Source organism: Haliotis rubra, unplaced genomic scaffold (genome assembly GCF_003918875.1).
Source record: "Haliotis rubra isolate DU_JTF1 unplaced genomic scaffold, ASM391887v1 Scf418, whole genome shotgun sequence".
Classification (NCBI taxonomy): Eukaryota; Metazoa; Mollusca; class Gastropoda; order Lepetellida; family Haliotidae; genus Haliotis; species Haliotis rubra.
The window spans coordinates 71,169-98,493 of NW_025767100.1; the positions used below are offsets into that span (position 1 = coordinate 71,169).

Here is a 27,325-nt window from a genome sequence, read left to right on the forward strand (position 1 = left end):
CGAGCTGTCCAAGACACATGCATCGGTTGATCCTCCATGTGGATTACATTTCCGAAGTCATCAAGCTCCTCCTCTTCCCCAGGAAGACCTATGAGTACCTACAAAATGTGCGGCCAATATTAAAACATCATATTACAGGTGTATTTGCATCCAATATATGTTATTATGTTGCGCAAATGAATACTTGTAGCCCCTGTGTAAAGTTCTCGAAAAACTCTTGGCAATACAGATTGCACAAATGAATACTTAAGCCATTCTTTCCAGTTCCCTAAAAGACTCATTGTAATGCAACACACGAAAACCTTTGAAACTATTCAAACAGTAGACATACATGATTGTAACTTTGTTGTTATCTTAAAAAGAGAATAAAATTAATCATTGTTCGACTCAATTGTTCTTTTGAAATACTGAATCCCTATCAAGTGATATTATGATGGATACTCACTTTCTTTACAGTAGGTGACGTAGTGTCAATAACAACTCCACTTGATTCTACTGACGTTGCAAGAAGGGCGTTGTTGAGAGCTGTGACCGATGTTGTATATAGGGCCCCATTTCTGAGAGTAAGGGAATCCAACTGGATGTCTGCTTTTCCAACTTCAATGACAGCAAATGTCTCATCTTTTGGCCAAAACCTTTTCTTCTGACCGCCAATCTTTTCAAATATAGTGTATCTGCATTTTAAGATGCCTGACTCTTCATCCGTAAAATGCCACTTGAACCCAAGGTGTGAAGAATCACTTTGGTATTTGCCTGTCTGAGAATCTTGTATATACATCATGTTTGGTGGTGTTTCGTCGACCAGATACCCATTACTTTCCGCTTGTGTTTCAAGTCGTGCACCATTTGTTGCTGTGACTTGAACTCGGACATAGTCCTTGTGTTTAGTGTCCATTGTATGGTCAGTGTAACTGGTCATGGATCCAATATGGAACGTCTTTTTCAGTTCATCGTTTACGTATACCACCATTGTGTACTCTTGTACATGGCTTTCTGGGTCAGTGAAGTTGGCCCAGGTACTTTCAATAGTAGCTATCTGAGAGCTGAACTCCACATCATTCGCAATATCAGCACCATCCTGGACATACCCCAGCAGTGGAGGTGTTATGTCTACCAGCACTGAAACAGAAGACAATAGGTATACCCAAGCAGTGGAGGTGTAACGTCTACCAGCACTGAAACAGAAGACAATAGGTATACCCCAGCAGTGGAGGTGTTACGTCTACCAGCACTGAAACAGAAGACAGTAGGTATACCCGTCCAGTGGAGGTGTCACGTCTACCAGCACTGAAACAGAAGACAATAGGTATACCCGAGCAGTGGAGGTGTAACGTCTACCAGCACTGAAACAGAAGACAATAGGTATGCCCCAGCAGTGGAGGTGTTACGTCTACCAGCACTGAAACAGAAGACAATAGGTATGCCCGTCCAGTGGAGGTGTTACCTCTACCAGCACTGAAACAGAAGACAATAGGTATACCGTCCAGTGGAGGTGTTACGTCTGCCAGCACTGAAACAGAAGACAGTAGGTATACCCGTCCAGTGGAGGTGTTACGTCTACCAGCACTGAAACAGAAGACAATAGGTATGCCCGACCAGTGGAGGTGTTATGTCTACCAGCACTGAAACAGAAGACAGTAGGTATACCCGTCCAGTGGAGGTGTTACGTCTACCAGCACTGAAACAGAAGGCAGTAGGTATACCCGACCAGTGGAGGTGTTACGTCTACCAGCACTGAAACAGAAGTCGATAGGTATACCCGTCCAGTGGAGGTGTTACGTCTACCAGCACTGAAACAGAAGACAGTAGGTATACCCGTCCAGTGGAGGTGTTACGTCTACCAGCACTGAAACAGAAGACAATAGGTATACCCGACCAGTGGAGGTGTTACGTCTACCAGCACTGAAACAGAAGTCGATAGGTATACCCGTCCAGTGGAGGTGTTACGTCTACCAGCACTGAAACAGATGACAATAGGTACACCCGAGCAGTGCAAGTGTTACTGTCTACCAGCAATGAAACAGAAGACAGTAGGTATACCCGTCCAGTGGAGGTGTTATGTCTACCAGCACTGAAACAGAAGTCGATAGGTATACCCGACCAGTGGAGGTGTTACGTCTACCAGCACTGAAACAGAAGACAATAGGTATACCCGTCCAGTGGAGGTGTTACGTCTACCAGCACTGAAACAGAAGACAATAGGTGTGCCCGACCAGTGGAGGTGTACGTCTACCAGAACTGAAACAGAAGACAATAGGTATACCCGTCCAGTGGAGGTGCTACGTCTGTCAGCACTGAAACAGAAGACAATAGGTATGCCCGTCCAGTGGAGGTGTTATGTCTACCAGCACTGAAACAGAAGACAATAGGTATGCCCGACCAGTGGAGGTGTACGTCTATCAGAACTGAAACAGAAGACAAAAGGTATACCCGTCCAGTGGAGGTTTTACATTTCACAGCACTGAAACAGAAGACAATAGGTATGCCCGTCCAGTGGAGGTGTAACCTCTACCAGCACTGAAACAGAAGACAATAGGTATGCCCGACCAGTGGAGGTGTACGTCTATCAGAACTGAAACAGAAGACAAAAGGTATACCCGTCCAGTGGAGGTGTTACGTCTGCCAGCACTGAAACAGAAGACAATAGGTATACCCGACAAGTGGAGGTGTTACGTCTACCTGCACTGAAACAGAAGTCGATAGGTATACCCGACCAGTGGAGGTGTTACGTCTACCAGCACTGAAACAGAAGACAGTTGGTATACCCGTCCAGTGGAGGTGTTACGTCTACCAGCACTGAAACAGAAGTCGATAGGTATACCCAACTACTGGAGGTGTTACGTCTACCAGCACTGAAACAGAAGTCGATAGGTATACCCGTCCAGTGGAGGTGTTATGTCTACCAGCACTGAAACAGAAGTCGATAAGTATACCCCAGCAGTGGAGGTGTTACGTCTACCAGCACTGAAACAGAAGACAATAGGTATACCCGAGCAGTGGAGGTGTACGTCTACCAGCACTGAAACAGAAGACAGTAGGTATACCCTTCCATTCTTTCAGAAGGAAATCACATTGCGGCATCCAAATGTACACTAACTACTATACAACAGTATAGCTGTCTGTCTATAAGAAATTTTCATACTATTGCCGAAATATTTTCAAAATACAAGCCTTAATTTTCTGTTCTGGAATTAATGTCAGATGCCATTGTCTGGTGTTTCCCATTATATCTAAATGAGACAAATCTTGGGGAAATAACTCTAAGTATGTTTCTTTATTCTAATGAACGAAGTGAATTAATGTCCAAGTGAATTATTCTTACTGACTGGGAGGAATGCATGCATGCATGGATGCATGCATGAGGTATAACGGTATAACATTAGGTTTGCGGAAAGATGAATTTTAAGTCCGATCCTAAATTGTTCTGCACATTCGTTCACTGATTGACGTTTGCTTTGTGCACTTTCAGACCCTCTAGGGGGCTCCTAAATATGGCTTAGGTTTTGACACCATTTGTAGAGTTAGCAAAAATTAAACTGTACCTCCATCAGATGTTGCGAGAATTTTCTTCTGATTGAGTGCCCCATTGAAAGCGACAACTGTTGAATAGTATGTTGTATTGTGGTGCAGAGTTGTGACGTTGCACCCAGATTTAACGTGATGCGTACAATTTGTAAATGGAAGAATGTCATCAGCCCCAGCTGTTGTTCCAACGCCCCAGAGATAACTGAAAGTAGTGGCATATGGCAACATTGTCTCTTAACAGATTAGCAATCACTATGGCAAATGAAATACTATTAAAATTGTGGAGCACATATAGATCGTCAACGTAAATAGTACAAATATGTACATGCGTAAAGGAGTTTCATTCAAATATTGGTAGGACATGCATACAGGTCATCACAGACAAAGGAAAAGTTGAGAAATAACTGGCTTAACATACCTGTCAATACCAGATTCTGGATCATAGAAATATACCCACTGTGCACAAATCATTTGAGTACTATGTTGGTATTTCAAATCTTCAAGCAGTTTGTCCCCATCAAGTACTTTACCAACGACTGGCGGTGTTAAGTCAATGAGTATCGGAACATCACCATGGCTTGCAGTGGAGAGATCGACTATGAATAACAAACAAAGTCATCAATATTGCCCGCAATGGCAAAATAATCATGAATATCTCAACGAATTATGATAGCCAAATCATATAGCTAAATGGAAGGAGAGTATTGAAAGGTTTTAAGTTCTGCTCCAAAAGGAGCACTACCACCAAATTCAGTTGAAGCCAGACTTGAAACACTTCCTAAGGAAAAACACACAAAAAAAATTTTTTTTCAGAATTCCAAAACTACCAACCAGACCTATCGACGTGCCACGTTTAGTGAAGAAATAGTGAACGGGTTTAGAGTTCCCGAAAAGAGACTACAACCAATTTCAGTCAAAGTCAAACTTGGTACCATGGAAACGCCAAAAATATTTTATTCAGAATTCCAAAACTACCAAAAGCCACCAGTACACATCCAGACCTATATACATCTGTGTGTGCCAAGTTTGGTGAAGAAACACTGAACAGTTTTCGAGTTCTGCTCCGGAAAAGAACACTACCACCAATTTCAGTCAAATCAAATTTGTTGCCATGGAAACGCAAAAAAATATTTTATTCAGAAATCCAAAACTACCAAAAGTCCAAGAGTCACCAGTCCAGCCTCATATCTATGTGACAAGTTGAGTGAAGAAAAATTGAACGGTTTTAAACATCTGCTCTGGAAAAGACAAATGTGCACGGACGCACGGACGCACGCACGGACGGACGGGGTCCATTTTAATACCATCCACAAAACGTGTTGCGGGGTATAACAACAATACGTTGTAAATATTTGTCTGATAAACAGTTACAGTTTTCCTTTAAGGATGTGTATATCTAAAATTTCAGTAGCTTCTTCCTACCTAAATTTACGGCTCTGATTCGCACCCAAGCCTGGACACCAGGAGTCAAGCCAAGATCTTCTATCACAAGGTATGGGTCAGCTCGGTTGAGAAAGGGATGACGGCTGTAAGATCTCACAAAAACATCATACTTTGTTTTTCCCAGACCAAAGTCCACTCTTGCAATACCCGATCCAGAGTCTGATACATTGAAGTAGACGCCCAAGATATCAAAATCCTCATCAAACAACAAATCCCCTACCTCATGTACTACGGGCTGTGTCGTGTCAACTGTCACAGGTGTAGAGTGACACACTGTTGTAACCAAAGCTCCTCCGTGTACAACATTGTTGATAGCTTGGAAGGTGATATAGTACTGACCATCAGCCAGATGGAGATTCTTGCCCAGTCCGGTATAGGTCCAGTCTTGCCTGGTTTGCAGCTGAGCGTGAGGATCAGTGAACTTCACGACATCAGATCCACACACAGACGTCCCAGCTGCCCACGTGTAGCCCCAAATACCACTCTCGTCGTCGTGGAAGCCATCGCAGTTTCCTGTAAAAGCTGACTGACTGAGTTTAGTTTTACTCCGCTTTTAGCAATATTCTAGCAATATCACGGCCGGGGACACCAGAAATGGGCTTAACACATTGTGCCCATGTGGGGAATCGAACCCGGGTCTTCGGCATGACGAGCCAACGCTTTAACCACTAGGCTACCCCACAGCCCCTTTCCTGTAAAAAGTAACCATAACAATACCAATGTCAACAAACCACACACATCAAATTATCCACAGTTCTAAGATGCCTAGCGATTAGAACAATCGAAACAAAAAACAAAAATTATCAGACATTCTAGCCCGACAATGTGTGATACTTGATTCTGATTGGCTGAGAGCACATCAAAACCGTACTTAAATGACAGTTTAAGGACCGCTATAGTTTGGCATGAAATGCATGTGGACCCGGGTTTTTTTAAAATATCTCTTCATCCAATGATCCAATCGATCTCAAACTGTGCAAGTGGATGTTTTGTCAGACAACCTAATCACATTGTAAATCACCGATTTTATGCATTTGTAATAAAGAATCTGTCTATTTGTCAACAAAATAAACAGCAGAACGCAGACGGCTTGCAGAGGGAGGGAGCCAATGACCTGTAACAGCGGCAGTGTTGGGTCATAAAGGTCAACGTTCGTCAATGTAGGTCAGCTATGCACGTGACAGGTATGAAGAGGTGTCACAGGTCGGGAATAGGGTAAGGTGGGTGCCAACTGTTAACCATCATACAGAGTTTGTTTCTCTGAGGTGTTCAACATTAACCACAAAACCCATTAGTGAGAATTATTCTGTAAGTTAAAATCTTTAAATTTGTAATGTTAATGTCATATTTTGTTTACGCAGTACCTAAGTGTAAATGCATATTTACACTAAATAATTAATCGGACCACCTATGGTTAGAACTCAGCAACTGTTAAAGCCCCGTTCCCTCGGACACAAGCACACACAATTATGCACACTCATTGAAGAAAAGATAGAATGAAGACAAAAGTGTTATGTTTTGATGTCGTTCGCATTCCAAATTAAGCAATGCATTTCTAATAGCTTTAAGCATATAGATAGTTAATATTTATATTTTCATGATAATTTTAAGTGAAATGATTGTTTCATGTTACACTATAAGTCGTTGGAATTAGTCGGTGCTGTTATTGTTAAAAGAAGTTTCTTTGAGCATATCTGGCTGGATACTATTATTATCTGTAAATATAATAACAGATTTTAACTTTAGTTCAAGTTCACTCCATTCTTCCACAGAGGAGTCATCAGTGTCAGTGTTCCTCAACATACTGTGTGAAAACCATTGAGTTCATTTCTGTATGATAGTCCCTACCATCTGTGCTCTTTGACCGAAATAGCAGATCATACCCAGGTAGGAATCCACGGTGGGAACCAGCATTAAGAACGATTAAACGTTCACCTTTGCCTGTTGGTATTTTCCTACCATCACTGGGATCAGTGGGTAGCCACTGTCTGGCAGCAGTATGGTTTGCATTGACCCAGGTCTCATCCAGATATATAGGTTCGAACCCATCCTCTCTTGCCTGCTTAATTTATCTCAGATAGTTACACCTTATTTTCACAATATCAGATCTCTCACACATTTCAATGTTCTGGTTTGCTACCTTCTTGTGCTTGTATCCAAATTTGAGCAGTAGTTTGCTTAGTATCAACCTAGAAACATTAATGTCGTGATCCTCTGCAAGGATGTGTTTTAACAGGTGTTCATTTCTAGCAAATATCTTAATTTCTCTCAGATAGTTACACCTTATTTTCACAATATCAGATCTCTCACACATTACAAGTTTCTAGTTTGCTACCTTCTTGTGCTTGTATCCAAAATTGAGCAGTAGTTTGCTTAGCATCAACCTAGAAACATTAATGTCGTGATCCTCTGCAAGGATGTGTTTTAACAGGTGTTCATTTCTAGCAAATAGCCGGCGAATGACATCTCTGATGACACTGATGTCAAACGAATCTAACTTTGGATGCCTACCTTTTTGTACAAGGTCTTGTTTATTGGTTTTGGTTTATTTTTCACAATTTTAGCACTCTTTTTTAAAACAATTCAACACATTTCTAATTAAACGTTTAGCATCATCTGAATAAGCTTTCTTGATGAGAGCTAGAAGTAGTCAATATGAATGATCCAAACGGTCTATCACTGTGCAGTGCACAGGTAACTATCATGAACTGCACGTGCATTTACTTTTATGACCCAACACTGCCGCTCTTACAGGTCATTGGCTCCCTCCCTCTGCAAGCCGTCGGCGTTCTGCTGTTTATTTTGTTGACAGTTACATAGACAGATTCCTTAATACAAATGCATAAAATCGGTGATTTACAATGTGCACAGTTTGAGATCGATTGGATCACTGGATGAAGAGATATTTACAAAAAACCAGGTCCACATGCATTTCATGCCAAACTATAATTAAAGTGACCGATTCACCGCGTATGAATACAACGAACTCGTTGACCCTATTGTTTGTAAACAAACTTGTCGGACACCGGCAATTTCTATGTCGGCAGCATCTTTGGTGCTTTTGAAGTAAAAACCAAATGGTTTGAAGAAGAATTTCTTGACCCTAATCCCAGTGAAGAAACTACGAAGCATGAAAATCCGCCAACAGCGCAAAAGCGGCAGCATATTCCAAGCGGGTCCAGATCTGCGTGTGTTGACGTCCACAACACACGTCGGCCCACACGTCCTAACCTGACCGCTTCCGTCCCGGCCGTAATGCCCAGTCCTTCCACTTCCAATGTCCATGTATCCCACATAAAACGTGGCATGTCAGGTCTTTTCCAAATGGGGGATAGTAGTTGTTATCAACAATTCTCTCCGTGAATAAAGTTAGCGGCGACTAAACTTAGCGAGTTCACGGATCGCATTTGGGCGAGTCGATTGTCATACAGTAGGGGAGATCAATAATTCGCTTAAGAAAAATCAAATAATTGTACTTGCTCACAGAATGAACTGTATTTTTTTTATTTATGTATGCTAGTTCCTGGTTCCTGAAATATAGCATTTATGTTCCTAAAAATGTCTTACTTTGTTCATTATACAACCTGTCCCTCAAAGGGACGATTCCAAGCGATTTCCAGGAAAAAGGCCCCTTTGCGCCTTGTGTTCTTGCGCGCCAAACAGTTCGGTTTTAAAACGCTTATCAGTCGTGCTAGAAAGAAGATAAAGCTTCCGCTAAATGTTTAATTTAGCGGTCTTAAATCAACGATAAAGGACCGCAAAATTGAAAACAGAGTAGCTTTATCTTCTAAATAAAGGCATAGTTGTTTTATGACGTAACAATTGAATGACATTTTCCCGTCACTGCGCCATTCTAGTGTGCCCCCTCGTAATCCAAACATTTTACATTACGTCACAATGTTAGCGACGTCACACCTCGTACGGCCTCCTACAGTAAACTAATCCATTGCATCCCGTTTCTCAGTTTGCAGTTGCTTCACTCGGCTAATATTACTGGTGGAAACATTACGTTTATGCCTTCTAAATAAAGGCATAGTTGTTTTATGACGTAACAATTGAATGACATTATCCCGTCACTGCGCCATTCTAGTGTGCCCCCTCGTAATCCAAACATTTTTACATTACGTCACAATGTTAGCGACGTCACACCTAGTACGGCCTCCTACAGTAAACTAATCCATTGCATCCCGTTTCTCAGTCTGCAGTTGCTTCACTCGGCTAATATTACTGGTGGAAACATTACGTTTATGTGTCTGCCCCCGCAGACAGCGACACGGTAACGTGCGCAATGTTTACATTCCCACAATGCAATCGTGGAAAGTCGCTTGACTACTCAGCTTCATCTGGATGTACTGATCTAAACTTACATTGGTAGTAGAAATGCGACGTTCATATTGCCCCATATGGTTCACGTTAATGGCAGATGTAATTAACATAAGATATTTAATGCGAACATAAACCGTCATCAAACTGTTATCATTTGTTTTGTTTTCTGGTAACGTTCGTCTTAACGTACGGGGGCAGACACATCAATAGAGCAGCGTGCCAGTTAGCCCTGTGCGAGGATTTTTAATTTAGGTCACCGACACGGTCGTTTGTTTTCTGCCTTAAATTAATCGTAATTATCCTTAGAAAGTATTATAATTGGCATCTTAGAAAAGAAATACAGTTCGCTCTACCACCATGTATAGTGTAATAAAGCCCACTTTCGCCCTGGACTATTATGACATTAAAGCTCTCGGACGCAAGCGTCCTCGTACTTTAACTATACTAGTTCAGGGAGAAAGTGTGCTTTATTACATTATACATGGTGTCCGAGTGCTTTAACGTTACAGTAGTTCAGGGCGAAAGTGTGCTTTATTACACTATACATGGTGGTAGGACGAACTGTGTTTCTTAGTTACATATACCAAAACTAATACACTACATTGTTTAATGTGACCAAGTAGGTATACCATGGCAAAACAGATTACCTGAGATATAGTTGTTTGCAAGCGTGTATTTCGTATCTTCAAGAGGTTTGTTACCTCCGAAAACCGTTCTTCCAGCACTCCCCATCAATGATTTTTCTGTAAAAGACATGTCTTCTATCTCATTTGATCTGTTCGGATGTACGTTTAAATTTGTTTATGTCGTCATCGTGCAGAAGGCAAAGGTATCTTTACCTGTGATTGAGCTCCTTGGTGACATCGATGCATCTTTGAGTCACAGCTGCCTTACATCCATCAGCTGTCAACACATCTGAAACAGCTTCTCCTACAGGACCAGGTTCAGGAGGAGTAAAGTCAGCTAGAGTCCCAGTTGATGGCAGGTAGGCAACATATCCTAGAGTGTTGGTGATCTTTGCATTTATAAAATACTGGGCACCATGTTCGAGGTTTGAGTGAGAGAACTCCCGAAATGCGCTGTAGCCAACTCCAAGTCTTTCATAATGGAAGTAAGATGCAGCAGCACGAAGTTTCGCCTTAGCTCCAACAACTGTTTCCTGAAGATCACACGACTGAGTATGCATTGCATAGTCAAAGGAAATGCATTTTGAACCTGTCTGCAAACACAGTCTTGCACATTCAATGTCATTATCTGCATGAGCCGTAGAAAATGGAGCAGACGACAACTTTCCAGGCTTAGATGGGGCAAATTCTTTCAGTTCGGACATGACACCTTTTCTCATATATGTGTTTTCCAGGTGCAGAATTTGCCAATCCAAAATTTCTTTTCCAAACTCCCCAGGACTGTATCCCACAGCAACTGAGTGATAAGGTGTTAGTGGAGAGTCTTCGAATACGACAACGTTGGCTTGGATCACCGTTCTGTGACTTGTAAACTGATAGGCAGCATCTACCCTCCCATCTGGAACTGTATTGTCATACGTGTGGAGCATGCACATAGCCGTTGCCTCAATACCTTGAGTGTTCCTAGCCCTTATTGTCCAATACAAAGGTACTCCATTAGGCAATGAAACCGTGGGCAATGTTAAGGAGGGTCCTCTCATCTCCACCAGTGACCTCACATCTCTTCCACCCCGAGAAGTACCAATGCTATAGTGTACAGTAAGAGGGCTGTTTTTATCCCAAATGTCAAATTCCAGGATGAATGCTGTGTCACTGGGATGCCTTCCATCAAGTTGCCGGACAGAACAGCTTCCTGACAATGACCTCTTCCTGTGGTCACAGTTGGGGAATCTTGGTGGAGTGTTATCGTTTTTTTCAATCTCGTGTTTCCAAATGGTGCCAGTGAGTGTGGGGCTTGTCCAGTGCCAAATGTCAAAATTGATGTTGATAACGTAAATAACTTTTACCCATGCTCTTAGTCGTAGTTCAAGTGGTGTGAGCTCGACACTAAGTTTTTTCCTGAAATAGAAGATCGATTCTGTCATAATTTACGTTTTATATTGATATATTTATCATAATAAGGCATAGGTAAAAGAAAACGCAACCTTCTCATACATAGAAGTTGCAATTATGAAATGATGCATTGAGATTTCTTAATATACAAACCCAAGTAGTGAGTGAGTGAATTAAAATTTAACGTCACATCGGCAATATTTCAGCCATATCGTGACGAGAACAATTAATGTTATGCATAGTAAGCAATGGTAAACTATAAAAACCTGTCAACGAAGGACAGTAAAATAACTAGATTATCACAGATTCGAATTTAAAACTAGCAATCAAATCTAAAACAGTCTAACTATAGATGGCAATACAAGGTAAACACAGGCTATATATTGCCAACAACTGAAGATAGATCACCATACTAGGGACCATGGGGACTTACAGTACATTTGCTTCCTGCATGGACCCTAGCTGGATTTACACCATCCCCTCAGCTATTAGGAATGTTAAATAATCTAGCCATAAATCAAACGAACATATATTCTACGATTAAAATAGTAGTAGGTTTAAATTTACTATGAATGTTTTGGGACTTACGTACCCTCTCAGGAGGACAATAATTTTACGCTACTTCAAACCCCTTCGAGGGCACTGCCACTAACAATCTAAGTTACTAATCAAATCTACAAATAATTAAAATGCATATATGTACAGAACATATTATTCAAAATTCATTCATTAAATCAGTTTCTTTTAAAAAGCCAATAATTAAATGGAAAGTAACAGTGTTAAAAAGATCCTTAACTGTTTTCACATTGAAGTATTTATCCCTTATGATGGAGAATTCAGCACAGTCAAGCAGGACGTGCTTGACCGTGGTTCTCTCATCACAAGGGTTACAAACCTGAGGATCCTCACCTTTCAATAGGTATGCATGAGTGTATCTAGTGTGGCCAATACGACATCGTCGCATGATGGCCTCTTCAAATCTGGACTGACAACCCAAGTAAGTGTAACCGATATAGGGTTTTATTTCATGTAATTTATTGATACCTACTTCGGTGTCCCACTTCTGCATCAGATCACGGATGTAAGTTCTAATGCAAGCTTTGTAATCAGAGTAAGGAATAAGAAGTGGTTTCACAGATTTGTTGAGTGCTGCCTTGGCAACAAGATCGGCCATTGTATTCCCAGAAATGCCAACGTGGCTGGGTAACCAACAAAAGACGATGTCGCATTGGCCAAGCTCATTATACAATTCAATAATTTCTAATAAAAGTGGATGTTTACAAGAAAGATTTTTAACAGCCTGAAGACACGAAAGAGAATCGGAAATGATTATGTATTGTTGATATTTACGGTGTTTATTAATATATTTAAGAGCTGTCAATATGTCGTTAGCTTCTGCTGTGAAAATAGAGCTGTTATTTGGTAGTCGAGAAGATATTGTTCTGGATCCAATGACAGTGGCACATGCCACCGCGCCACCATTCTCAGACCCATCGGTAAATAAGGATTTGTATGTATTATATTTATCTTTTAACTGATTATATTCTTGTTTATATTGTAATTGATTAGTTTCAGATTTCATGAACTTTGTCAGAGTTAGGTCAACTTCAGGCCTCACCAGTTGCCAAGGAGGAGACGAAAAAAGACGGGAAGGAGTTATATTCTCCAGCTCTATGCCGGCAGCAGAAATGAATGGTTTATTTCTGTGCCCAAGCGGCGGAACAAGAGAAGGCTTTTTGTTGTATAAATCCTCATAAAGAGGATTGAAAACACAGCTAAATGCAGGATAAGAATCATTAGAATACAGAGTTTGTTACATACTGTAATGATAATTTGATACGACGTTGGTTAAGGGATTGCTCATCGGCCTCAACATAGAGACTGTCAACAGAAGTTCTTTAAGACCCAAGACAAAGTCTTAGGCCTTGGTGGTGGACAGAATTCAGTAGTTTTAGTTTGCTTTTGCAGGGTCAATCATATACAATGGCGCCATAATCAAGTTTAGATCGCACCAATGATCTGTATATGATCCTCATAAAGAGGATTGAAAACACAGTTAAATGCAGGATTAGACTCGTTAGAATATAGTTTGGTAATATATTGTAATGATAGTTTTATACGGCGTTGGGTAAGAGATGGTTCATCTGCCTCGACGTAGAGACTGTCAATAGGAGATGTTCTGAATGACCCAAGACAAAGTCTCAGACCTTGGTGGTGGACAGAATCTAATAGGTTTAGGTTGATTTTAGCCATAATCAAGCTTCGAGCGGACAAGTGATCTGTAAAGGTGTAGGAGCGTAGTTTGATCCCCTCCCCACCTTGAATTTCAATAATGGTAGGGGAAGTGGTCACTCCCACATAGGTGATCATGGACCATCCATTCAAATTCATTATACAGGTTTGAGTCAGCGAGAGACGGATCCAGGGAAGAATAAGTTCCCGTAGCTGGATGAAGATAAGTGGCTGAATCATCATTCAAAATACATAAATTATTATCGGAAATGAATTCCTCAATACTTTTACCTTTAGTATTGGTATGGACACCACTCCAAAGCGGGTTGTGTCCGTTGAGATTGCCCATGATGAGACATGGCTTTGGCAGCTGATCATACAGATTTTGCAGATCCGACAGTCGGATATCAGAAGATGGAGGGACATATAAACTGCACAGCGTCAACGCAATGTGCATTATCAGACGAACAGCTACAGCTTGGAGATTGGTATTAAGAGGGACAGGGCTATGTATGATGCCCTGCTGTACCAAAACAGAAGCACCACCAGTTGCTTTATCTCCTGGCGGAGAGAAGCATTGATAATCACTGTATTGTCATAAATTGAATGAGTTTTTGCTTTAATAGAGTCTGGTAGAGAAGAACGCGCAAACGACATTAAATGTGTGTTTGTTTTTATGATTGCGCCATCTTTCTTGATGGTAAAACGCTTAAATGCGGTTACCGCCTGTTCTTTTAGCTCCGTAGCGATTTCTTCTTCAGACATGTCGGACAAACAGCGAGCCCTGTCCCGAACAATGCCTCGACAAGAGTTAAGTGTCCTGTGCACAGAAACAACAACCTCAATATTTACAAATGTTTTGATCGATAGCAAATTGCCAGACTGCTGTCTCCGTGCACACTCCACAAGAAGTGAACCACTACGGAGACGGGTGACGTTGTTAACTTGTCCGCAAATACCAGATACAGCGTTTGAGATTGCAAACGGGTTTAGTTTAATGGGTAGGAAATCTGCTGCCTCAATCACCAAAAATCGTGGCCAGGAATCATTGTTTGAAGAATCTTTTCCAGTTGAGAGATCTAAGTCCTCCAAACGTCTTTTCTTTTCATTGCGAATTGAACCAGCATGTGTAAGCTCCATGATGGAAGGAAATAATTCAGCACCCCTGCTCCCCACCCACCACGGAGCGTCAACAAGGACAGTGTCAAATAGCAACGGGTATCCAAGCTGCTAACATCAGGGATACAGGGGTGTTATACTCCAGAGAAAACAACACAAGTAGCTGCATTTATCTACCAATTCCATGCCCGACTGGTTCGGCCCAAGACAAAAAATTAGAGACATACATTTATTTATTTGGAGGTCATTATCACCAGATTGGCCCATGAGCCACCGCCTTCTGGCATAGGACTCTAGGCAAATGTAAATAATAATATAATTTTGAAATGCAACATTCAATATCAACATTATATAAATGTACATTCATATAAATTTGAATGCTGTCCATGCACAGGGCATGGCGTGACCAGCCGATTGATAGAACCGGGCCAGTTCTACCACGCGTCTAGGTGAAGTCAGGGGCGAAGTGGTGTGTTGGGCAAAGGAACACTGTTCCTGGAACCAGTGCCCTCAACCACCAGACTCCCTTCCTCCACCGACACAGGGGCGCAACCCACGGACCAAATATACCCCCGGGTCCACTATGGGGGGGTTGAGGGGCGCTTAGCGTGACCCAGCACCCACCACGAGGAGGTGGCCCTTCATGGGTGCCCATTGAATAAATAAGAATCTGAAATGGACACATCTAAAGAAGAGTATGTGCCGGTTGCTGGATGCAGATAAGTGCTTGAGTCGTCATTAAATATACACAAGTCATTATTAGAGATAAAATCTTCAAGTATGTTACCTTTGGCGTTTGCGTGTGAACCTCCCCAGAGTGGGTTGTGGCCATTGAAGTCGCCCATGATAACACAGGGCTTCGGTAGTTGATCATAGAGAGACTGAAGATCAGCCTGTTGAAGTGCTGACGGAGGCGCGATATGTAGAGAACATAAAGTAAAAGCAACACCCAGAGTAAGCCGTATTGCTACAGTTTGAAGGTTAGTTTTGAGTGTAACAGGGCTGTGAATAATATCTTGTCGCACAGGGATAGAAGATCCTCCAGTGGCTCGATCACCCGGAGGAGAAAAACAATGATAGGCTTTACACTGACGTAAGGTAAAATTGTCTGTCTGTTTCAAGTATGTTTCCTGCAGACAAAATACTGATGGTGTTATATCCTGGACTGATAGCTGTATTTCATGGAAATTAGTTCGTAGTCCTCTACAGTTCCACTGCACGATTTGTTTAGAAAAAACTATCTTTTCGGTGGGTTAATAGGGGATCTACCCCTCACCTTTTTCGAGGGCGACAAGCTATGTTCCCTGGAATGGAAGTTTTCTGACACTTCCATGTCCTCAAGCGATCCATATTTATTGTACAATTTGACTGGATTATCTTAACACTTCGGGGGTCTGCCACTCTTTTTCGAAGATTCCGTTCTTGAGTTGGTTTTACTTTGAACATTATTCTTCGAGCTTGTTTTTGCTTGAGACTTTTGAGTTGACTGAGACAAAGATTGTTCTCCGGATACAGATGAAATCTGACTACAGGGCTGTGATGGACCTTTAGTCAGTGAGCGAGTGTTGATAGAAGATGTCGAGGTCTGAGTAGACTGTTCAGGTGCAACAAACTGAGCATTATTAGTGTTAACCCACGTCAAATCTGTTTGGCAATGTATCGACGAGGTGGTTACTTTTGACACGTTTTCAGAATGTGTTCTGATGACTGATGCATATGATTCAGTTGGAGTTGCAGATTCCACAAGTTTTTTGGCATCAGCAAAGCTGATGTTCTGGGTGAATTTAATTTTATTGATTGCCATTTGTTTCTTCCAGATTGGACAGTCTTTGGAGAAAGAAGAATGATTTCCTGAACAATTTGTACACTTGTTAAGGTCACTGGTGCAGTCTTCAGTGACATGAGTAGTCTCACTACATGTTATGGGCTTTGTACAAGTATTAACTCTGTGCCCATATTTTTGACATCTAAAACATCTCAAAGGATTTGGAATGTAGATTTCAACTGAAATATTGCAGTAACCTGCTTTGGCAGACTTCGGAGGATTTGGAGATGAGAATGAGAACAGATAAGTATTTGTTTGGATTGATTCGTTGTTTCTGCGGGTTGTGAATCTTTTAACATATGTCACACCCTGATCCTTCATCTCAGAAACAATATCTAGTTCTGACATATCAGCCAACAGTCGATCTCTGTCTCTGATTATGCCTTTACTGGTGTTCAGAGTTCTGTGGGCAGTGATAGAAACTGGAATTCCAACAAATAATTATGTTGACATCAGGTTAATTGCTTGCTGTTTTCTACCGCATTCAACCAGCAGAGAGCCTGAACGCAAGCCTTTAATGTTTTTAACCTCACCTGCAATGTCATGTACACCCTTGGAATTTGCAAAAGGGTTCAGTTTCAGTGGAGCTTTGTCTACAGTCTCGATAACCAGAAATCGTGGCCAATAGTCGATTGAGTTGGAGGGACGTTCGTCATCATCATCGTTGTCAAGTTGACGCTTGTTTCGTTTTAGGGGGGTTTTGTATTCCATAGTTAGTGTATAAGTTTCATCATCCGAGCTCCCCATCCACCACGGTGTATCACAAGGACAATGCTAAAAACAAGTGGATCTCCAACTTGCAGCACCAAGGATACTCGGATGATATACTCAAGCAGAAAAACTAAAAGATTAACTCTTCCACCAGATTGGCCCATGAGGCACCGCCTTCTGGGCATAAGACTCTAGGCAAATGAAATAGGTCATATGTCAAAATCAAGTAATGATTATAGACAAAAGGAGCCGAGACCTAAACTCAATAAAGACAGTTCAAAATAGAATATGTGCAAATACAAAGAATGCACAGGGCTCGACATGACCAGCTGATTGGTTGAACCGGGCCCATTCAACCACCCGTCTAGGTGAAGTCAGGGCGAAAGTGGTGTGCTGGGCAAAGGAACACTGTTCCTGGAACCAGTGCCCTCAACCACCAGACTCCCTTCCTCCACCGACACAGGAGCGCAACCCACGGCAAACAGGTTGGTGAACCAAATATACCCCCGGGTCCACAACGGGGGGTCGAAGAGCTCTTAGCGTTACCCAGCACCCACCACGAGGAGGTGGCTTTTCATGGGTGCCCCACAAACCCAAGTACACTATACTGGAAGAATAGTTTGAGGTACGAGAAACGGTTGAGGATTGTCTAAACACAGGCACCCTTGAAAATACTACACAACAAACCCTGACTTCACAATACTCAGCAACAGTGCGATGGTCACACAAGATTTTACAGAAGACCCCCTTCCTGAAATATAAGTGTTAATGCTTCACAAAATATTCATCCAACCTTTACTTCAAGATCTGTTGAATGGCTGTGTCTACGCCAACATATAGGCTTTCCATGGGAGGTTAGCATAAATTAGATCATTGCCAACGTGTCGTCAATGAAATATTGTTTCTGTAATAGCAGATAGATTCCGTTAGATATCACGTTTTACACTGATATGAATTACCTTTGAAAACACCATACAACAGGCACAGATTTCAATGTCACTACACCAATTGCGTTGACCGATATTCATACTGTTGATTACTGGATTGTCTGATCCAGACTCAACTATTTACTGACCACCACCACGAAGCTGGCTTGTTGCTGAGTGCGACGTTAATTTACAACCAAACCAAATAAGTGATACTGATAAATTATACCTTCACACATATGCCTAGCCATTCCTGATGTTTAGAATTATCATGATAATCCAGTTACATATAAAACCAATTTTCCAAGCTGTTTCAGTCATACATCTTGCACTTAAAAGTGTCTCCTGATGGACCAAAGAGGTGGTACCTAACAATGCTGCAGTAGTTTTCAAAATGGAGATTCTGCAACACTCCCTCCTATGGCATTATTTGATGTAAATATTGTTCCCACCAATGGTTGAAAAATCCGAAAAACGGCGTCGACCATCATTCGATGTCGCCTCTATTTTATATTGGAGTCGCCCATTTCGAGAGAAGTCCAAGTACCTATATAGCTTCTATGTATTTGGACCACTGTCCAATATCCCTGGGCACCCGTGAAGAGCCACCGCCTCGTGGTAGGTGCTGGGTAACGCTAAGCGCTCTTCACACACACACGCACGCACGCACACACACACACACACACACACGTGTGGACCGGGGGTATATTTGGTCCACCAACCTGTTAGCCGTGGGTTCCGCCCCTGTGTCGGTGGAGGACGGGAGTCTGGTGGTTGAGGGCACTTGTTCCAGGAACAGTGTGTTCCTTTGCCCAACACACCACTTCGCCCCTTACATCACCTAGACGGGTGGTTGAATGGGCCCTGTTCAACCAATCGCTGATCATGCCAAGCCCTGTGCATTACTTGTATCTGCACAAATTGAATTATGAACAATATTTTGGACTTTAGGTCTTGGTTCTTTTTGTTTATATATTATCATTAGCTTTTATAATATGTCCTGGTTATTCTGCCAAGAGTCTTGTGCCCAGAAGGCCGTGGCTCATGACTGACTGACTGAGTTTAGTTTTACGCCGCTTTTAGCAATATTCCAGCAATATCACGGCGGGGGACACCAAAAATGGGCTTAACACATTGTGCCCATGTGGGGAATCGAACTCGGGTCTTCTGCGTGACGAGCCAACGCTTTAACCACTTGACTACCCCACCGCCCCCCGTGGCTCATGAGGCAATCCGGTAGATTGATTAATTGATTAATCTTTCTGCTTGAGTATATCATCCCAGTATCCTTGGTGCTGCAAGTCGGAGATCCACTTGTATATAGCATTGTCTTTATGATACTCCGTGGTGGGTGGGGAGCTCGGATGATGAAACTCTACACCTCAACATGGAACTTGAAAGCCCCATAAAAAAAACCCGTCAACTTGATAATGATAAAATAACAACTGAAAGTTGTAGGCCATCCATACAGATACACTACTGGCCACGTTTTCTGGTAATTGAATCTCCAGAAAAACAACCCGTTTATTATCTCTAAAGCTATATATGGTATAGCAGGAGATGTAAAAAATATCAATAAAATGAGATCTAGATCGCTGCTCATACAATGTAGCAAACGGCAACAAGCAACCAACCTCCTTGCAACTGATACGTCAGCTGGATCTCCTGTTACAGTGTCTATACACGGGACTCTCAATTCAAGTAAAGGTATTGTTAGAGATGGGGATCATCTTTTAAAGGACATGACAGAACTTGACATCCTGCTAGAACTTAAAGATCAAGGTGTCATGTATGTGAGAACTCTGACGTAATACCAACGAATACTTACCTGTTCTCAATTGTATTTCCAACTGCACCAAAATCAATCAAAGCAGGGTATTGTAATCTGCAAGTTGACCTGTACATCCCAAATCCGTTGAGGTGCTTTAAATGTCACAAATTTGGTCACGGAATCAATTCTTACTTAAATCCTATAACCTGCGCTCATTGTGGAGAGCAATCACACGTGACAGAAGACTGTAAAAGCAACTATTAAAAATGTGTCAACTGTTCTGGCACTAATTCGTCATCAACAAAAGATTGCCCAGTATGGAAGAGGGAAATGGAGGTAAATAAATTAAAGCATACTCCAAACATTAGCTATGCTGATGCGAAGAAACTCGTACCATTCTTAAATCAAGGTGAATCGTATGCTTCAATTACCAAAAGAACATCTCCGACTACAGCCTCAGTTGAATGTCATACGGACTTAACATGGACAAAATCAACCTCTCCGGAACTTGTCCCGAAAGAAGACCTTGCATAACGAGGAGAATTTGCTACACAGACTGACTTGTTACCAGCTACACTGGTGTCCTCTCAATCTCGATCTGTGTCTTCTTCACAGAAGGGTTCGGCATACCCTAAGACACAATCAGATACAAGGAAAACTAACAGTGAAACTGCTCATGTAAAACATAAAACACGTTCGTGTTCCTCCAAAACTGTAAATGAAGCTCCAGTTAAACAAACTGTAAAAGGAAATCAAAAGTTAAACAGAATCAACCAAAGTGATAGACTTGCTAAGGGTTCAAAAGATGAGATCCAGCTTTATAATAAATTTGGATCCCTCGAAGATATGGATGTAACTTAACACATCCATCATGGGACGGGGCGTTTATCGCCTACAAAGCCGAGGCGTAGTAGGTCGCCAATAAATGCTCCCAAGTCATGAATCATTTGCAAAATATAATACAGTGGAATTGTAGAGGACATAGAAATAGTTTTAATGAAATCCAATTGTTGGTTCAGGATTTTAAATCGTTGTCACTCTGTTTACAAGAGACCTATCTTAAACACACTGATACATTTGATTTAAGGCAGTACACATGTCATCATTCATATTCTCCTCCGGGGCATAAAGCGACTGGAGGATCCACTATATTAGTAAGACAGAATATCATCCATAGTGGTGTTCAACTAAATATAATCTTCTAGCCATTGCTATTCGGCTTACTTTGCACAATACTTTTACTTTGTGTTCTTTGTACATTCCACCGTTATCTCCACTTTTAATAGAAATGCGACATCGTCTTCTGTTGGTTACCCAGGCACGTTGGCATTTCTGGGAATACAATGGCCGATCTTGTTGCCAAGGCAGCACTCAACAAATCTGTGACACCACTTCTTATTCCTTACTCTGATTACAAAGCTTGCATTAGAACTTACATCCGTGATCTGATGCAGAAGTGGGACACCGAAGTAGGTATCAATAAATTACATGAAATAAAACCAACTATCGGTTACACTTACTTGGGTTGTCAGTCCAGATTTGAAGAGGTCATCATACGACGATGTCGTATTGGCCACACAAAATATACTCATGAATACCTATTGAAAGGTGAGGATCCTCCATTTTGTATCCCTTGCAATTGTGATGAAAGAATCACGGTCGAGCATGTCTTACTTGACTGTGTTGGGTATTCCATCACAAGGGATAAATCACGAACTATGAAGGATATTTTTAATAGTATCAGTTCACATTTAATTATTGCATTTTTAAAAGAATTAGATTTGTTAAATGATTTGTAAATACATAAATATTTTAAGATTGGAAGTTTGAATTAGTAACTAAGATTGTTACTGGCTGTATCCTCGAGGGGGGTCAAGTACTGTAAAATTATTGTCCTCCTGAGAGGGCATGTAAGTCCCAAAACATTCGAAGTAAATTAAAACGTTCCACTTTTTTAATCGTAGAATACCTGTTCTTTTAATGTATGGCTAGATTTGCTAAATTGCTAACGGCTGAAGGGATGGTGTAAATCCAGCTAGGGTCACGGAAGCAAATGTACTGTAAGTCCCCATGGTCCCTAGTATGGTAATCAACCTTCAGTTGTTGGCGATCTATAGCCGGTTTTTGTATTGTATTGTCGGCAATATTTCAGCCTTATAGTGACGAGAAATGTTTTATATAAACAATAAATTAAAGTTGCTAAGTAATCAGTCATCGAAGGACTGCAAAATAACTAGAGTATCACAGATGGAGTCTAAAACTAGCATGAACATGTAAAACTATTTTATTTACGAAGACAATACAATATAAAAACGGGCTATAGATCGCCAACAACTGAAGGTAGATCACCATACTAGGAACCATGGGGACTTTTGCTACCTGCATGGACCCTAGTTGGATTTACACCATCCCTTCAGCCATTGGCGACAGAAGAGAAATCTAGCCATAAATTAAAAGCACACATATTCTACGATTAAAAACGTGGTAAGCCTAAATTTACTTTGAAAGTTTTTGGGACTTACGTACCCTCTCAGGAGGACAATAATTTTACGCTACTTCAACCCCCTTTGAGGATACAGCCACAAACAATCTAAGTTGAAAATCTGAACTACCAATTATGAAACCTCATCTATTTACAAAACATATATCAAAATTCATTTAACAAGTCTATCTCTTTTAAAAAATCAATGATTAAATGATAATTAACATTACTAAAAAGGTCCTTTACTGTTTTGACATTAAACTATCTATCCCTTATGATGGAGAATTCAACACAGTCAAGCAGGACATGCTTGACCGTGTTTCTCTCATCACAAGGGATACAAGACGGAGGATCCTCAGCTTTCAATAGGTACTCATGAGTATATCTGGTATGACCAATACGACATCGTCGCATGATGACCTCTTCAAATCTGGACTGACAACCCAAGTAAGTGTAGCCAATATAGTTTTTTTTCATGTAATTTATTAACACCTACTTGAGTGTCTTACTTTTTCTGCATCAGATCACGGATGTAAGTTCTAATGCTGGCTTTGTAATCAGAGTATGGAATAAGAAGTGGTGTCACAGATTTGTTGAGTGCTGCCTTGGCAGCAAGATCAGCCAAAGTATTCCCAGAAATACCAACGTGCCTGGGTAACCAACAGAGGACGATGTCGTATTGGCAAGTAGCAAGATCATTATATAATTCTAAAATTTCTAATAAAAGTGGATGTTTGCAAGAAAGATTTTTAATAGCCTGAAGGCAAGAGAGAGAGTCGGAAAATATTATATATTGTTTATATTTAGGATGTTTATGAATACATTTAAGAGCTGTAAGTATTGCGCTTGCTTCTGCAGTGAAAATTGAACTGTCATTGGGTAATCTGGAAGATATAGTGCAAGCAATAAAGGCAAGGTCATTGAGGATTTTATGACCTTTCATGATGACCTTTGTGGAAGTGATCACTTCCCTACTGTCCTAAAAGCTATCAAACCGGGTGATGATCCAACTTCATCACGTTGGAATTTTCCCAAAGGCCAACTGGTCCTTGTTTGAAACAATGTGTTTGGAAAAATTAATACCGGGCAAGTTTAAAAATGTATCAGATCCCATACATTTGTTCTCCACTCGGCTGAATAAAATTGCTGAACAAAAAATTCCTAAGACCTCTACGAGTCCTCATATTCGTAAACCATGGTTTAACAATGAATGCAAACAAGCCAGAAATGTAGGAAGAAGGTAGAAAAATATTTTCGCCGAAATCCTACAGCTCATAATTTGAATAATGCTAAAATTACAAATGTACAAATGCAAAGGCACGCCGGGCATATAAACAAAACAAGCGCCAATCTTGGAGAAACTATGTCTCCAAAATTAATTCACTCACACCAATGACTCAGTATCGATCTTCTTGATCTTGAAAAAGCATGCGATAGAACCTGGAAGCATGGCATTTTAAAGGATTTACATGATTTTGGTGTAAAGGGTCGTTTACCTCTTTTTATATCACGGCTTTTAACACACAGGCAATTTCAAGTCCGAGTGGGTTCAACCCTGTCAGACAATAATAATCAAGATCAGGGCGACCCACAAGGAAGTATTTTGTCAGTCACACTGTTTAGCATTAAGATCAACAGTTTATCCAAGGTTTTAACTGATTCAATTGACGGGTCATTATTTGTGGATGATTTTAGTATTTCTTGTCGCGGTTAAAATATGCATAGTGTTGAACGGCAACTGCAGATGTGTATAAATAAAATAAATAAATGGTGTCTTGAAAGGTTTTTAATTTTCCAAGTCAAAAACAAATTGACTACACTTTTGTAAAAAATATAAGCCGCATAACGACCCAGGACTTTCTTGAAATGGCCCTCCCATCAAAGTTGTCAAGGAGGCCAAGTTCTTGGGTCTATTTTTCGATTCTCATTTAACCTTCTTGCCACATATGAAATCCTGTAAAGCTAAATGCCTGAAGGCACTCGATTTGTTAAAGGTTGTTTCCAATTCTAAGTGGGGAGGGGATCAAACTACCCTCCTTCACTTATACAGATCATTGGTGCGATCTAAACTTGATTATGGCGCCATTGTATATGGTTGACCCTGCAAAAAACAAACTAAAACTACTGAATTCTGTCCACCACCAAGGCCTAAGACTTTGTCTTGGGTCTTAAAGAACTTCTGTTGACAGTCTCTATGTTGAGGCCGATGAGCAATCCCTTAACCAACGTCGTATCAAATTATCATTACAGTATGTAACAAACTCTATATTCTAATGATTCTTATCCTGCATTTAGCTGTGTTTTCAATCTTCTTTATGAGGATTTATACAACAAAATGTCTGCTCTTGTTCCACCTTTTGGGCAAAGAATTAACCCATTCATTTCTGCTGCCGGCATTGAGCTGCAAAATATATCTCCTTCCCGTTTTCTTTCTTCTCCTCCTTGGCAACTGGTGAGGCCTAAAGTTGACTTAACTCTGACAAAGTAAGAAATTGGAAACTAATGAATTACAATATAAATAAGAATATAATCAATTAAAAACGAAATATGATGCATACAAATCCTTATTTACAGATGGGTCCAAGGATGATGGCGCGGTGGCATGTGCCACTGTCATTCGATCCCGAACAATTTCTTCTCGACTACCAAATAACAGTTCAATTTTCACAGCAGAAGCTAACGCCATATTAACAGCTCTTAAATATACTAGCCACATAAAGAAACTCTGCAAACAGAAAATTCCTTCAGAATTGGAATACAACACGGAAAAGACGAAATGATGTCGACACTTTATAAGCTGAAGTATCGAGCCACAACAACATGTCAAAAGAACATGATAAATATCCGTAACGATGACGTCAGAAGTTCACAATTGTGTAGGGGGTCACACGTCGAAGTCAGTCAATAACGGGTATGACCATTATGCTCGTGAAGCACAGCAGTGCATCGACGACGCATAGATAAATGAACATTGAAGGCCTGGGGAATGGTTTGGGACGTGGTCACTGCCGTCTGGAACCTGAGTCTGAGATGAGTCACCCGAATCCATCTGTCCTGTCTTGGCATCGTTACTCGGGGACGCCAAGAACGTGGGTGGTCGGCGACGTCATTACTGTTTCCATAACGCCTGACAAATGCAGATATCGTGTTACGATGGCATTGGAAATGTGCTGCCACCTGCTCGACCCATTCCAATGGCTTCATAACGTTGAGCAGATGTTAATCTTGGCTTGATGTGCATGTGACTTTTCATGTTAATTTGTGAACGTTTGAATGAAGAAAGATCAAGCTTTCGACAGTGACAGCAATTTCACATGTTGTGTGCAGCTGCACAGGCCGCACGTGCAGTAACACATTACAAGTCCATAGTCTTTATGTGGCCAGTATATATTAATAAACACCGTAAATATAAACAATGCATAATCTTTTCCGATTCTCTTTCGTGTCTACAGGACTTTCGTGTCCTGCTTGACTGTGTTGAATTCTCCATCATGAGGGATAAATATTTCAATATCAAAACAGTAAAGGACCTTTTTAATAATGTTAATTATCACTTAATCACTGATTTGTTAAAAGAGAAAGATATCTTAAATGAATTTTGATGTATGTTTTGTAAATAGATAAAGTTTTATAATTGTTCAGATTTTCATCTTAGATTGTTTGTGGCTGTATCCTCAAATGGGGGTTGAAGTAGCGTAAATTTATTGTCCCCCCGAGAGGGTACGTAAGTCCCAAAAACTTTCCAAATCAATTTCGCTTAACCATACTTTTAATCGTAGTATTTTTGTTATCGTAAATTTCGGCTAAATCTTCCTACCATCGCCAGCGGCTGAAGGGATGGTGTAAATCCAACTAGGGTCCATGCAGGTAGCAAAAGTAATGTATGTCCCCATGGTTCCTAGTATGGTGATCTACCTTCAGTTGTTGGCGATCTATAGCCCGTGTTTTATATTATATTGTCTGCTTTAATTAAAATGTTTTAGTTTTCCATGCTAGTTTTATATTCGTATCTGTGATTCCCTAGTATTAATACTGTCCGTCGCCGACAGGTTTTATTCTTCAAAATGTTTTCATTTTGTATTGTATCAATTGTTTTCATCACGATATTGCTGAGATATTGCCGATGTGACGTTAAATATCAACTCACTCTCTCACTCACTCCTACAGAGGACGGACTTAACTGGGATGGCTTAGTTTAACCCACGCCTATCTACAACTTGACAAGGTTTGGAAATCTGAACAATTTGGCTGTGAACGTCTTTGGACACGACTGACTGAGTTTGGTTTTACGCCGCTTTTAGCAATATTCCAGCAACATCACGGCGGGGGACACCAGGAATGGGCTTCGCACATTGTGCCCATGTGGGGATTCGAACCCGACTTCGGCGTGCCAATGCTTTAACCATTAGGCTACCCCACCGCCCCCTTTGGACACGAAGGTAATTGAACAATTGTACACAGAATAAGCAACGCTCAGAAAGGCGTACGTAAGATCAATTTATTTATGACTGAAAAAATGGTCAATTTCATTATACACAGATTGAAAGTCTGAGCAGTCTTCCAGAATCTGTACTTGAAAACCGACATAGTGCTGCTCACTGACGTGTGCTAGATATTCAAAAAAAACGTGCTCGAAGCTATACGGCTGGGTTATGAGTCCGTCTTTACCCACGGGGGGATTTTAATGGATTTCCCCTGTTGTTCACGTCAATAGTATTACGTCGAACAAAGCCTACATACTCAAGCTGACCTGAAATACCCCAGAGATTGACAAGAGTCACACAACAATCATCTCCTCGTTCCCGAACGATTAATCGTTGACAGACTGGATGGCCGAATATCAGTGAAACTTGCAAGCGTGGAAAAACTCATAGCAAACTTGATGGATAACACTAAATACATCGTGCACTATCGTAACCTGCAGCTGTACTTGTCGTTCGGTATGAA

The 27,325-nt window shown here is 41.0% G+C and overlaps 1 protein-coding gene across 1 annotated transcript in view; it reads right to left on the bottom strand.

Annotated features, from left to right (window-relative positions):
- Positions 1-418: 418 nt before the first annotated feature.
- Positions 419-27,325, bottom strand: part of LOC124288421 — a 97,848-nt gene continuing 70,941 nt past the window's right edge. Inside the window, exons 12-14 of the mRNA XM_046724938.1 lie at positions 10,134-11,318; positions 4,948-5,498; positions 419-1,119 (exon numbers count right to left, since the gene is read on the bottom strand). Coding sequence (XP_046580894.1) covers positions 419-1,119; positions 4,948-5,498; positions 10,134-11,318 — 2,437 coding nt within the window. The remainder of the gene's footprint in view (positions 1,120-4,947; positions 5,499-10,133; positions 11,319-27,325) is intronic.